Here is a 14,256-nt window from a genome sequence, read left to right on the forward strand (position 1 = left end):
TCTCCAGTCTACCCCAGCACTGCTGATCCTGTCTCCAGTCTACCCCAGCACTGACGCTCTTCTTCACTACCCAGCACTGCTGACCCTGTCTTCAGTCACTACCCCAGCACTGTGGACAGCTCTGTCTTCAGTCTACCCCAGCACTGCTGATCCTGTCTTCAGTCACTACCCCAGCACTGTGGACAGGTCTGTCTTCAGTCTACCCCAGCACTGCTGACCCTGTCTTCAGTCACTACCCCAGCACTGCTGATCCTGTCTTCAGTCACTACCCCAGCACTACTGATCCTGTCTTCAGTCACTACCCCAGCACTACTGATCCTGTCTTCAGTCACTACCCCAGCACTGCTGATCCTGTCTTCAGTCTACCCCAGCACTGCTGATCCTGTCTTCAGTCTACCCCAGCACTGTGGACAGCTCTGTCTTCAGTCACTACCCCAGCACTACTGATCCTGTCTTCAGTCTACCCCAGCACTGCTGACCCTGTCTTCAGTCTACCCCAGCACTGCTGACCCTGTCTTCAGTCTACCCCAGCACTGCTGACCCTGTCTTCAGTCTACCCCAGCACTGCTGATCCTGTCTTCAGTCACTACCCCAGCACTGCTGATCCTGTCTTCAGTCACTACCCCAGCACTGCTGATCCTGTCTTCAGTCTACCCCAGCACTGCTGATCCTGTCTTCAGTCACTACCCCAGCACTACTGATCCTGTCTTCAGTCTACCCCAGCACTGCTGATCCTGTCTTCAGTCACTACCCCAGCACTGCTGATCCTGTCTTCAGTCACTACCCCAGCACTGCTGACCCTGTCTTCAGTCTACCCCAGCACTATAGACAGCTCTGTCTTCAGCTCATTCTTTCCCCAGCTGTGCTATGCAGATCAAGGAATATCTACTCATGTTGAAGTGGAAAGAGTGTCACTAGGCTCGAAAATGTCTCAAGAAGCCAGGCGGTGGTGGTGGTGCACGTCTTTAATCCTAGCACTTGGGAGGCTAAGGCAGGTGGATCTCTGTGAGTTCAAGGCCAGCCTGGTCTCCAAAGTGAGTTCCAGGAAAGGTGCAAAGCTACACAGAGAAACCCTGTCTCAAAAAAAGAAAAGAAAAGAAAATGTCTGAAGAGAAGGAATAGGAAGGAAGAAGAGGAGGAAGGGAGACAAACAGGAAAAAAAGAGAAAGAAAATATGAAATGGGAAAATCTGAGAATTTTTTCTAAACATTATACTATCTCAGTTTGAGAGATTTAGGATTTGAGTTTGACTGAGGAAAGAAGACTGATGTGAGGCAGGCAGGTGAGTGAATGAGTGAGATAATTATGTGACAGATAGAGGGGTAAACAGATAAGAGTGGATGGTAGCTAGATAGATGATAGATGGTAGATAGATGATAGATAGATGAGATAGGTAGATGATAGATAAATAGATGGATAGATTGATAGATAGATAGAAAATAGATGGAAGAAAAAAAAAAAAAAAAAAAAAAAAAAGAAAGAAAGAAAGAAAGAGAAGAAAGAAAGAGAGAGAGAGAAAGAAAGAAAGATAGACAGAACATACAGGAAGGGAAGGGGGAAAGGACATGACAGCAGATGGTTCTACTCTGTCACAGGCATGCTTTCTTCAGGACTTTTTGAATGATAGGAATAAAAATTCAGATTATTTTGCATTGCCCAGCACACATAATGTCTAGGCAAGGCCATGAGTTAGGCTGATTTTATAGGCCACATGGGGAGAACCCACAGAGGTAGAGAAGGTCCAGTGAGATCCTAGGTACAAAATTGCAATTGTTTTAGTATGAAAACATACTACAAAGCATACTTCAGCTGTCCATTTTAAAGTTAGTTCACGTCACTAACTCAACATTCCAAAGGACTCCCAGCTCAATTCCCAGTACCAACCTGGTGATTCACATCTATCTGTAACTCCACTCCCAGGGGAACCTGATGCCCTCTTCTGGCCTCCTAGGGGTACTACACACATGTGGTGCATGAACCCAAGACAAAACACATAAACACATAAAAATTTTAAAGTCTTTAAAATTTATGAAACATGAGAAATAGACAAATGTGCAATCAATGTTTCTTCCTCGGCGATTGGTAGAGGAAGTATACAGGAAAGTTATAACAGACCTTCAACTGTGGAGAAAGCAAGTAAAGGGACCACAATTCTTATCCTTAGCACCCATGTAAAGCCAGGAGCTGCCTCATGGCATGATCTTGGCTACTCGCCAAGGAAGATGATAATTACTGAACAGAACATCTGCTATTTAACCATACTTGGCCACTTACTACCTGGGTTTCCTTGAACAGGGCACAAGCCTGTTTGGGCCTCAGTATTCTTACTTCTAAAATGGACATAATGGTGGCCATCCTGCCCTCTGTAAAATGTTATCAGGAAGAGGAAACGAGAGCAAAAATGAAGGTGCTTTATGTTGGATCCCTCCCGTCTGGTGGCCTAGATCCGTGGCACCGCTCTCTTCTTTCTTCGGGACTGGTAAGAAGCAGTGCTTACGTGGCCCCCAGAGTCACGTGAGCACTGACTGGAGACTACACGGGTTGCCCTCAGCCTCAGCACAGTGCTCTTCCTCAAGCACAATCATCAGGGCACAAAACAAATTTATTTGCATTGTGAAACAGTCCGTCTGCTATGAGACAACAAATTAAGCTCGGGTGACTATTCCTGTAAAACATGTCCTGCGCACAGCACTACTATTATGGGGTGGATAGAGCTGGTGAAGAATCAATTAAAAACTCTGACACACGAACTGGAGTCCGAAGACCTGTTTCACAGGTTTACCCAGAAGAAAATAATCCTGTAACATTAGCGCTTGGAAGCCGATGGAGGCGAGACTTCGGAGACAGATCCCCGGGTTTGCAAGACAAACCTGAGCCCTTCTGGAGTGCTAGTTAAAGGATTACAGCTCTCCTGTCACCATCGGGCAGCGGCAGCATGGTGGAGCAAGAGGGGTTACCGCCACGTGGGCCACAGGAGGACAACCGTGAGTTCCTTTGAGAAGTGGAGGGAATCGGGTGGTGTGCGTTCTTACATTTGCTCCCAATTTGAAGCGAAAGCCGTCGCCGAGGAGATAAAAATCCAAGGGATATTAAGCCTGAAATGTCTTTTCTGTTTTTATCATTGGGGGTCTCCTGTGAAAAAGTAGATTTGGAGCTCAAGAACTGTCTTTCAAAACCAAAGTTGCAGGACTCCATCCAGGACGAGCCCCCACAAAAATAGAGAGCGGGTTAACAGTGAACTAGGAATCGTGGACATTCTGTAACAGCAAGTGCGATGTTCGTGGTGGTTCAGACATCTGCGTAAGCCATCTTCCCAGCTCACTGTCTCTCAAGCTGAACAAACAGAAGAGAGTCTGAAGTTCAGGCAGGATGCTCCAGAAGTGGCACTTACCCATGAGCATCAGTGGGTGTCAAGAAGGCAGGCAAGCCGGGGAGGGGGGAGCCGTGGTCCCTGCTGAGGGACAGGTAGTACCGGGGAGACCCTGCTAAGCCCTGATTCAGAAGCAAAGAGAGAAAAAAGTCAGTACTAGGGCACAGTGTTAATTCATGCTCTCAAGACGTTTTGTTAGAAGAGAGAGGCCGAGAAAGCTAAAGAAACAGGCGCAGGACAAGACAAGGCCTGCCCACTCCCGTGCTGAGCCTCCGTGCAGAGTCGGGCATTTTCACAGGAAATGTTCTCATAGGGCAGGAATCCATTCAGGGCATAGGGAAAACTGTTGGACAGTTCTGGTCATGAAATCTACTCTCAACGTCTTTCCATTTTTAATATAAAAAGTGTATATATATATGTATATATATATATAATTTTAAAAGTTTGATATTAAAAAAAAACCGCCCTTCTTAGCCAAGAGCATTACTCATTATATTTCAAAAAGAGTTTCTGGCTCTTTTCTAGCCTAAATTACTTACTTCTCAGTGTTGGGGTGGAACTCAGGGCCCCATGCATGCAAGGCTAACACTACATGTACCACTGAGCCACACTCCCAGCCCTTTAGTTGCTAATTTAAATTTTGAATTTATTTATTTTATTTGTATGAGTGCTTTGCCTGTATGTATGTGTGTGAATCTGTGTGCCTGGTGCTTGAAGAGGCCAGAAGAGGGTGACAGATGCCCTGGAAGTGGAGTTACAGATGGTTGTGAGCCACCATGTGGGTGCTGGGAACTGAACTCGGGTCCTCTGGAAGAGCAGCCAGTGCTCTTAACCACTGAACCCTCTCTCCATCCCTGCTTTTTAAAGCTTAAGTCTCCTCTACTGCTTGAAAAATGTATTTTTGAAGGTCATTATAAACCTATGTCTATTAGCTTTCTTTGTCTTTGAGAGGCTCAGAATAAGCAGGGAACTCGGAGTCTTGGAGGTTTGCTAAGGTTCTTTGGATGCAAAGAGTCAGGCCATGCTCGTGCCCTGCTCCACTCTACACCCCCCCTCCCCGCCTCCACTCTACCCCCTCCCCGCCTCCACTCTCCCCCGCCTCCACTCTACCCCCTCCACTCTCCCCGCCTCCACTCTACCCCCCCCCCGCCTCCACTCTACCCCGCCTCCACTCTACCCCGCCTCCACTCTACCCCACCTCCACTCTACCCCCCTCCACTCTACCCCGCCTCCACTCTACCCCCCTCCCCGCCTCCACTCTACCCCCCCTCCACTCTACCCCCCCTCCACTCTACTCCCCCTTCACTCTACCCCCCCTCCACTCTACACCCCCTCCACTCTACACCCCTCCACTCTACACCCCCACTTCTACTCTACCCCCCTCCACTCTACCCCCTCCACTCTACCCCCCTCCACTCTACCCCACCTCCACTCTACCCCCCCTCCACTCTACCCCCCTCCACTCTACCCCCCCACCTCCACTCTACCCCCCCTCCACTCTACCCCCCTCCACTCTACCCCCTCCACTCTACCCCCCCACCTCCACTCTACCCCTGCCTCCACTCTCCTCATCAAGTGCACTTTCCAACCCCACAAGGTTTTCACCTATGAGTTCAAATTTTCTTTACATTTGTAGTTTATTTTATGTGTATGCGTGCTTTGCCTGCACATGTGCATATGCACCACATATGTGCCTGGTGTCCTCAGAGGTCAGAAGAGGGTGTCAGCCCCCTGGAACCAGAGCTCTGGATGGCTGTGAACCAGACCCAGACCTCTCTGCAGGAGCAACAGTGCTCCTGTCTCTGAGTCATCTCTCCAGCCTCAGTTCATATTTTTTAAATCATGTTTCTGCTGTCTAAAGCAACAAAAAGAACTTTGTATCACGAAATAGTTGATCTTTTCATTGGATGGAAGAAGTATGAGTTAAAGGCAAAAAGATAATAAAAGCCCAAGCACATGTAAACTAATTCTCCCACCATGGACTGCCTTTCTCTTTGTTCAACAAAGTGGGGAAGGATGTCCTGGCCCCACCTCTTCCCTCTTCCCCGCCAGGTTATCTCCCAAATTCCAAAGCCTCACCACAGATATACCAGTTCCTCCCTCAAGATGAAACTGGGGGCTGGGGAGGCAGCTCCATCACTGAAGAGCTTGCCATGCCCCAGTGACCAACAGACTTAGATCTCCAGAACACACATTAATAATAAGAAGTTGTCATGGTAATTCCCAGGCTGGCAAGGCTGAGATGGGCAGATTTTTGGGCTCAAAGGGCAGTCAACGTAGCTTAATTCCTGGCCAGTGAAAGACCCTGTCTCCTGAGGGTGACCTATGGCTTAAACACACACACACACACAGTGAGAGAGAGAGAGAGAGAGAGAGAGAGAGAGAGAGAGAGAGAGAGAGAGAGAGAGAACAACCCTTCTAGAGACACTCCAATCCCACAAGCATTAATTGAACATCTTTTCTGTGTAGCCCCTATGGCAGGTACTAGAGGTTGACACATGAATTCAGACACAATCCCTGCCCCCCAAATATTTATATAATCTGTTATTACTAAAGATATCTCATAATTTTACTATGACATATGTTCTCTTGAATATATATGTTATGGGAACAGAGAAGAGAAGCAAACAGTTTGGTAGGTCTTCCATATATTGGCTATAGAATTACGCTGTGGAGTTGGAGAGATGGCTCAGCAGTTAAGAGCACTGACTGCTCTTCCAGAGGACCCAGGTTCAATTCCCAGCACCCACATGGCAGCTCATAACGTTTGAAACTCCAGTTCTAGGGGACCCGACACCTTCACATAGACATACATGAAGGCAAAACATCAATGCACATAAAAAATAATTTTTAAAAAAATAATTACCCTGTGAGCCAGCAAGGTTATGGGTAGATATACATTATGTCTCAAAGAATATAAAACAGTTGCTCAAACACATATGTGGACATACATGCACTATTCACACTAGCCGAAAGATAGGAGTCACCCAAATGCTTGTTAGTGGGTCAATGGATAAATCAAATGTGAAGTGTCTACACAGAGGAGTATCACTCAGCCATTAAAGAGAACAAGACTCTGCGTGCAACCATGTGGATAATCTTTGGAAACATTAAGCTCAGCAAAAGAAGCCACACTCAAAATTCCAGAACTGTATGATTCTGTCTATATGCAGTATCTAGAACAGGCAAATCCACAGACAGAAAGTAGATTAGTTACTGCTGAAGGCCAGACTGAGGGGTTTCTTAGAACAGGATTTCTTTTTGGGGTGATGAAAATCTCCAGGAACTAGATTGCACTTATATTAACATTTCTTTTTGCTATGAGAAAATAGCCATGGAGAGAAAAAGGGTTTACTTTGGTGCACAGCTCTAGGGTCAAGTGCATCATGGCTTGAAGGACATGGCAGCAGGCAGGTGAGGCAGTAGCATCTGCAGCAGGGAAGCAGAGAACATGAATTCTGATGAACAGCTCCACGTCTCCTTTTCATTTGGTCCCAGGCCCTCACCCACATTCAGGAGGGGTCTTCACACCTCAATGAACCCTAACTTAAAATTCCTCACAAACATACCCAGAGGCTTTGTTCCCTGAGTCATTCTAGAGCCTGTCAGAAAGATGGTCTAGTTCTTGCAGAGCACTGAAAGTGAACTAAATGCCAGAGAATCAATTTACTTATTTGTTTAACATGGTGCTGGCTATGACAACTTGACACAAACTAGAGTCATTGGAGAGGAGAGCCTCGATTAAGAAAATGCCTCCATAAGATCAGATTGTAACCAAGCCTATGAGGCATTTTCTTAATTAGTGATATGGGTGGGGATGCCCCTGGGCTGGTGGTCCTGGGTTCTATAAAAAAGCAGCAAGCCAGTAAGCAGCACCCCTCCATGGCCTCTGCATCAGCTCCTGCCTCTAGGTTCCTGCCATTTGAATTCTTGTCCTGACTTTCCTTTGATGATGAACAGTGATGTAGAAGTATAAGCCAAATAAACCCTTGTCTTCCCCACGGTGTTTTTTGGTCATGGTGTTTCATAACAGCAAGAAGAACCCTAAGAACGTGGTTAGTTCTAAGATATGTGGGTTCCACCCAATTATGAAGAGAGGGGGGGAAAAGATAGGCAAGGTCAGGGGAGGGCATCTAAAGAAGTTGTGGGAGAACGGACACTAGCTGGTAGCATCAGAAGAGATGACTTTGGATTTGGTCCTGAGAGAAGTGGAACAGTCAATAGAAGCCTTCAAGTAGGAAGAGGATGTGATCAGATCTGATGTTTGCACTGGGCATTTGAGTAGAGGGCTGATTTGCAAGAAGATGGAAGCCATATGTGAAGACTGCTGGCCCAGTGAGATCATGCAGAACGTCCCAGGTATAAAACATCTGCCAGATCATGTTTCAGCTAAGTCACTGAGAAATACTCTCTGCCAAATCCAAATTCAGAAATACTAGCTAGGGTGAGGGGGGAGGAGTACCTTTCAAACTTATTTTTAAAACAACATAAGCCCATGGTTTTGCACATCCTACCAGCTTTGGCATCCAAGTTAACCTACTTCCTCTTCCTGTGGGGATTACTCACACAAACTTGCCCCAGCGCAAACACCTCACCAAAGCAGCAAGCCTATTTCTGATGAGAACAAACTGTAGTCAGAAAGCAGGCTTGAAGGGGGGCTGAGATGGAGAGTTGACCTCAGGATGGGTCAAGGTCGAGTCACATTCTGAAAACAGTGCACACTGACTCCCTTACAATTGCCAGCTACATTCCTTGTTTACACAGAGTCACACCTGAACAAGGACTGCAGAGATGGCTCAGCTGCTCCGAGCCCTTGCTCCTCTTTCAGAGGACTGGGTTCCTGGCACCCACATGGAGCAACTCACAATTGCCTGTAGTTCCAGCCGTAAGGAACCCGACGCCCTCTTCTGGCCTCCATGGGTGCCTGCGCACACATGTGCACATACACAGAATGAGAGACACATATACATAACTCTTTTTACAATTTTTTGAATGAAGACAGAATAGAACTTTGATCCACCCCACACTCATGTAAGCCCTAACGACAATACATCCTAACAGGGCCAACCGAGTCAAACTGCAGGTGAGATTCAGACCTTAGTCCTGTAGTGAGTGATTTTTGTCTGCCAGCTTCTCCCTGTTCTTCTAGAGACATTAACCACTTGGGAAAAAAACCAAGGGGTTTTCTGAAATCTCAGTGAGAAACCTCCTCCTCAGATACGGGGTTGGTTTCATTTAAAAGTGACAAAGTGACAGAGCCATGAAGAGAAGAGAACATCTGTCATCCATACTGCAGAGCAAACACAGCCCCTCCACATCCAAAGCTCACTGGCCACAGGTTTCCCATCAGCAGGATCCTAAGGCTCCATCCACGTCTGCAGATTCAAGGATCAGTCAAAAACCTTTAGGAAAAATATGCAGCTGTACTGACCACTAACAGACTCTTCCCTTGTGTTAGTCTTAAAGCAACACCATGGGGTACTCATCAGCACTGATCTTATGTTAGGTGTTCTACATATGTGTTTGGAGTACCCAAGAACATTGCACAAGTTATATGCACGCTGTAAAGCATTTCATGTGAGGGGCTTGAGCACCCAGGAGTTGTATGTCTGGAAGGATCCTGGAACCAATCCCCTATCAATACAGAAGGCTGCCTGTGTGTTTAAAGAGCAAGAATTCAAGTGAGTTCTCAGATTCCTGGCTACAAATGTGTGTCCTAACCATGTTGTGGTTTCTAAGCACTCTGCAGGAGAGTTTTTTTTCCTTTCCTTTTCCAAACCATTCAGTAAACAAATTCAGTAAACAAATCCTGCTGGAGTCCTCCACCTGCTAGGCTAGGATTTGGATGCAGAAAGGAAGATGGTCCAGGTTGGTCTCTAGAGATGTTCACAAGCTCCAGGCTGAGCAGAGGATGAAGTGAGAGATAACCTGTCTCACACACTGGAACTAATAATTACAGGTCCCAACTTCCAGGAGTGAGAGGCTTGCATACATTATCTCTCATTCTTACAAGAAAAACCTCAAGGACATTATTATTAAGCCCATTTTCAAGATAAGGAAAAGTAAAACCTAAGCATAAGGAAGCAATGGAATTTAACCAAGGCCACCCAGCTAGTACTAGCAGAACAAAATGCCAACCAAGGCTTTGATAAGGTCACTCGGCTCCAGTGGCTCTGCCCTTCTCTCGGTCCTAGGCCCCTTTCAGCATGGCCAGAGTTAAGACCATGGTCATTTCTTTCTTTTTTTTTTTTAAGGTTTAGTTTACTTTTAATTATGTATATGAGGAGTATGCACACATGAGTGTAAGTGCCTTCAGTCCAGAAGAGGGTGTTGGATCCCTCAGATCTGAAGTTATGGGTGTTGGTGAGCCCCTGGACATGTGCGCTGGAACTAGAGTCCTCTGAAAAGGAAGCGTCTGCTCTTAAGCACCAAGCTGTCACTCAAGCCTGTCACGGTCACTTTTCTGACCTTTCTCCAGTGTGTCTTTTATCAGACGGCAGTATCTATACCCCGGATTCACAACAAAATGACCAGGTTTTAAACATCCATGCTAAATGGCAGGGTAGGGAACTGGGATAGTTAGATACAGAGTAGAAGTTACCAGGAAGTTTCATGAGTTTGACTTTGGCAATGCTTTCTTTTTTTAAGATTCATTTATTTTTATGCACATTGGTGTTTTGCCTGCATGCATATCTGTATGGAGGTGCCAGGTCCCCTGGACCTGGGGTTACAGACAGTTGTAAGCTGCCACGTGGGTGCTGGGAATTGAACCAGGTCCTCTGGAAGAGCAGTCAGTGCTCTTAACCACTGAGTCATCTCTCCATGCCCTGGCAACACTTTCTGAAGTAAGACACCAAAGGTATAAGAAACGAAAGGGAGAAGAACACGCACTGAACTTCATCAAAATGAAAAGCCTTTATGTATGCATGGACAAATGCTAGTAAAGAGTGAATCCCCACAGCCAAGAGCACAGCGCTTCCCTCACTGTAACGGCTACAGGAGGGGAATGGCTCCGTTGCTGAGGTATTTGCTATCCAAGCATGCGGTGCTGAGTTCAGATTCCCTGAACCCATATAGAAAGCTAGTTATGCTATATAGTACATCTGCGATCCCAGCATTGGGGGGACAGACCGAATGCTGGGAGTTTGCTAGCCAGCCCATCTAGCTGAAAAGGCAAGCTCCAGATTCACTGAGAGGCCCATTGTTGAAAAAAGTAAGTGGAGGGATTGAAGTGGTGACCGAGCAGTTAGAAGCTCCTGCCGCTCTTCCAGAAGACACAAATTCCATTCCTAGTCCCCACCTTGGGAGGCTCACAAATGCCTGTAGCTCTAGCTCCAGGGGATCTGACACCCTCTTCTGTCCTCCATGGGTACCCATACTCACATAGCATATACACAGAGAGAGCCAGGCACTTAAAAAAAGTAGAAGTAAATGTTTAAAAAAAAGAAGATGGAGCCCAGTTAAGAAAGACTTAATGTCAACCTCTATCCTCCAGGGCTCTCTCACCACAAAGAAGTACAACACACACACACACACACAGAGAGAGAGAGAGAGAGAGAGAGAGAGAGAGAGAGAGAGAGAGAGAGAGAGACAGGGTGACTGTTTATTTAAAACAAACAAAACAGAAAATAACAACTGGTACCAAAAGCCATAAAGAAATTGGAAGGCTTGCACACCACCGTTGGGAATGTAAAATGACGAGGCTTCAATGAAACACAGCACAGTCATTCCTGAAAAAGTCAAAACTGGGTAGCCAGACAGATTGATGCACACCTTTAATCCCAGAACTCAGGAGGCAGAGGCAGGGGGATCTCTGAGTTTGAGGCTAGCCTGGGCTACAGAGTGAGTTCCAGGACAGCCGGGGCTACAGAGAGAAACCCTGTCTCCAACAGCCAAAAACAAAAACAAAATCCTAAAACAGGAATCACCATATGACCTAGTGACTCTGCTTCTGTCCCAAAAGAATCGCAAGTAGAGACGTGAAAGCACGTTTGCACACCCACGTTCTTACTGTTCTGACTGTGCTCACAACAGCCAAAACACACCAGCAACCCGAGTGTTCGTTGTCAGCTGACCCAAGAAAGTGTGCTGGGTACACACAACTGTTAGGGAGGTCCAAAGGAAACACCAACTCCCCAGACTCCAAAAGGCAGTCCACATATCCAGGAAAGAGTTCAACCTGGACTACAGGAGGATTTCTGGGGGTTGGAAAAACTCCAGCATTCCTCAGGAAGTTGTGAAGCCAGGTCCCCTCCACCAAAAGGAGCCATTTCCCTTACCTCTGACGGAATGAGCCTTTGGTGCAGGGTTCATTCACTATCACAAGGACCTGTTGCACTTTTCAAAGTCCATACTAGCATCCTATCCCTTCTCACCTTGTCCCCCTCCTCCCGCTTTCCCCAGCTATTCATTCTCCTAATAACCCCGTTCTTATTCCTCGCCTCTCTTTCCTGTTTCTCTCTCTCACCATGTTTTCTCTACTCTCTATCTCTTCTCCCATCTCTCACAGATAGCCCTAGCCATGTCTAGTCTACTTCTTTCTCTCCTGTTCTGAACTCTTCCAGAGAGATGCCTTTGTTGGTTCTCTCTCTCAAAGCTACAGCCAAAAACCTTCCCATACCATACATAGCATACCATTCCATACCATTCCATACCATACCATGGAGCTGTCACGTCATCAGTTTATACAATGGAATAATCTTCAGACTTTCAAACGAGGGGGATCCCAACACACACACACACACACACACACACACACACACACACACACACACACACTGTAACCCTGATGAACTTCGAAAGCACTACACCCAGTGAAACCAACCAGTCACACAGAGACAGAGCTGTATGTATCCACAAGTCAAGTTCACAGAGACAGGGAGGAGAAAGGTGACCGAGAATCTGGAGTAGGGGTGGGGGATGTATTGGATGAGCACAGAATCTCAGAATTCAGTCTGAGGAGGAGAGAGGCATTCTGGGTATGAAGGGTGGCTTGTGTTGACAGCAGCACAGCCCCTGGAGTACACATAACTGTGCCTACAAATGCTCGGAACTGCGCATTTCCTGTATTTTATGTTATGTTTCATAGACTCTATCACAATGAAGTAAAAATAAAAAATGCCGTACAAACACATGCATCTACTGATCTCAAATTCCCCCAAATTGTATTTGGTAAGCCAAAAATGTGCTTTTAAAAATCCATTAAAGGGCCAGGCAGTGGTGGCGCATGCCTTTAATCCCAGCACTCAGGAGGCAGAGGCAAGTGAAACTCTGTGAGTTCAAGGCCAGCCTGGTCTACAAGGCAAGTTCCAGGACAGCCAAAGCTGTTATGCAAAGAAACCCTGTCATGAAAAGCCATTTTAAAAAAAAAGAAGAAGAATAAAAATCCATTAAAGGGCTGGTGAGATGGCTCTGTAAATTACCTACTGAGCTGTTTACCCCACAAGTCTGGCGACCTGAGTTCAAGCCTGGCGACCTGAGTTCAATGCCCAAAACCTGTTAAAAGGTGGAAAGAAGCAACTCCTCACAGTTGCCCTTTGACCTCCACGTGCACACCTATGCACACACACACAATGATTAACTAAACAAAAATATCCATTAAAACCAGGTATGGTGGTACACGCCTGTAATCCTACACTCCAGGGGCTGAGGTGGACTCGGACACTACTGACCTGTACACTCATGAATGGTTAAGGCGGCAAACTCCATGTTGTGCGGTTTACAATGAAAACTTGTAGGAGTATCCATGACAAGGCTGGGCATGGTGCCTATAAATCCCAACACTTGACTGAGGCAACTGAGGATCCTGAGTTCCAAACCAGACTGGACTATTTTTTTTTTTTTTTTTTTTTAAATGTACTACCAGCCTCCCTGAAACAGGGAACATGCAGAGTGACAGCCTACAGGGATGAAGAAATCTGTGGTTGTTCAGGAACTTAACTGGGACATTCTCTGATACAGTCACTGTCAGTCTCCAGCCACCAATCAACCAGAAGATGGGTGAAAGCAGACTTCTGGCCTGGCCTGATTTTGATGACCTGGGTGGAGTGAGGACTTTGAATTTGTAATAAGTGCAAGTTTAGGAACCGGGTGATACCCAGCCGCACCTGTCTGCCTGCCCTCCCTCCTCCTTCATTTGCCCAGAGATACAGCATCCATCCCAGGTAGAGAGTGCAGGGCACAGGCACAAGAGCACTCAAGAGACTAGGAGACTCCACACTAGTAGACATCTGCCAGCACCTATGAGCATGTCCTCCCCATAATGAAAAGCAGCAGCTCCTGAAATCATGTCACCAATCTTTGTAAGCTTAACAGACTTCTAAAGTCCTAAAGAGCCAGAGGCAAGAATGACTAAGAATTGATACATGAGGAAGTAGGAGCAATCAAATCAACATGGTCAAAAAATTATATATCTTATATTCTCATACTCTAGAAACACACAGAGAGGAGAAAGAGACTGGAAGAAAACCATGAAGCCTAATATACACAAAATGCACCAGTATTGAACTCAGTTACAACTGGAATTCATTCTAACACATGAAGATCATTTTTAGACTGTAGGCACTCTTGAAACCACCACCTAGATCCAAATGAAGACCACATCCAGGGCCAGACATGGTAGCCCATACCTGTCAGGCCAGCACGCTAGACACTAAGGCAAGAGGGTCATGAGTTTGAGTCTTCTCCCTACACAGAGAGACCCTGTCTCTGAAACAAAACAGAAATAAAAAGAAATTTAGAATAGATTAATAGATCAGATCCTTTCCTGCAGAGGGTTCCTTTCCCAGCCTACGATCCCATAATTCCTGCTCCATCCCCAGATGCCTAGCTTGAAGCCTCATACATATGGAACCAAAGACTATGTGCTCTTCATGTCTGATCTCTCA

The 14,256-nt window shown here is 46.3% G+C and overlaps 1 protein-coding gene across 1 annotated transcript in view; it reads left to right on the top strand.

Annotated features, from left to right (window-relative positions):
- Nucleotides 1-2,789: 2,789 nt before the first annotated feature.
- The window catches only part of Ptpn3 (protein tyrosine phosphatase non-receptor type 3), a 163,238-nt gene continuing 151,771 nt past the window's right edge, over nt 2,790-14,256 (top strand). The window contains exon 1 of the mRNA XM_037202637.1: nt 2,790-2,984. Within this exon, the coding sequence (XP_037058532.1) occupies nt 2,936-2,984 (49 nt within the window). The 5' untranslated portion in view covers nt 2,790-2,935. The remainder of the gene's footprint in view (nt 2,985-14,256) is intronic.

The sequence above is a fragment of the Peromyscus leucopus genome, chromosome 2, assembly GCF_004664715.2.
Source record: "Peromyscus leucopus breed LL Stock chromosome 2, UCI_PerLeu_2.1, whole genome shotgun sequence".
NCBI lineage: Eukaryota > Metazoa > Chordata > Mammalia > Rodentia > Cricetidae > Peromyscus > Peromyscus leucopus.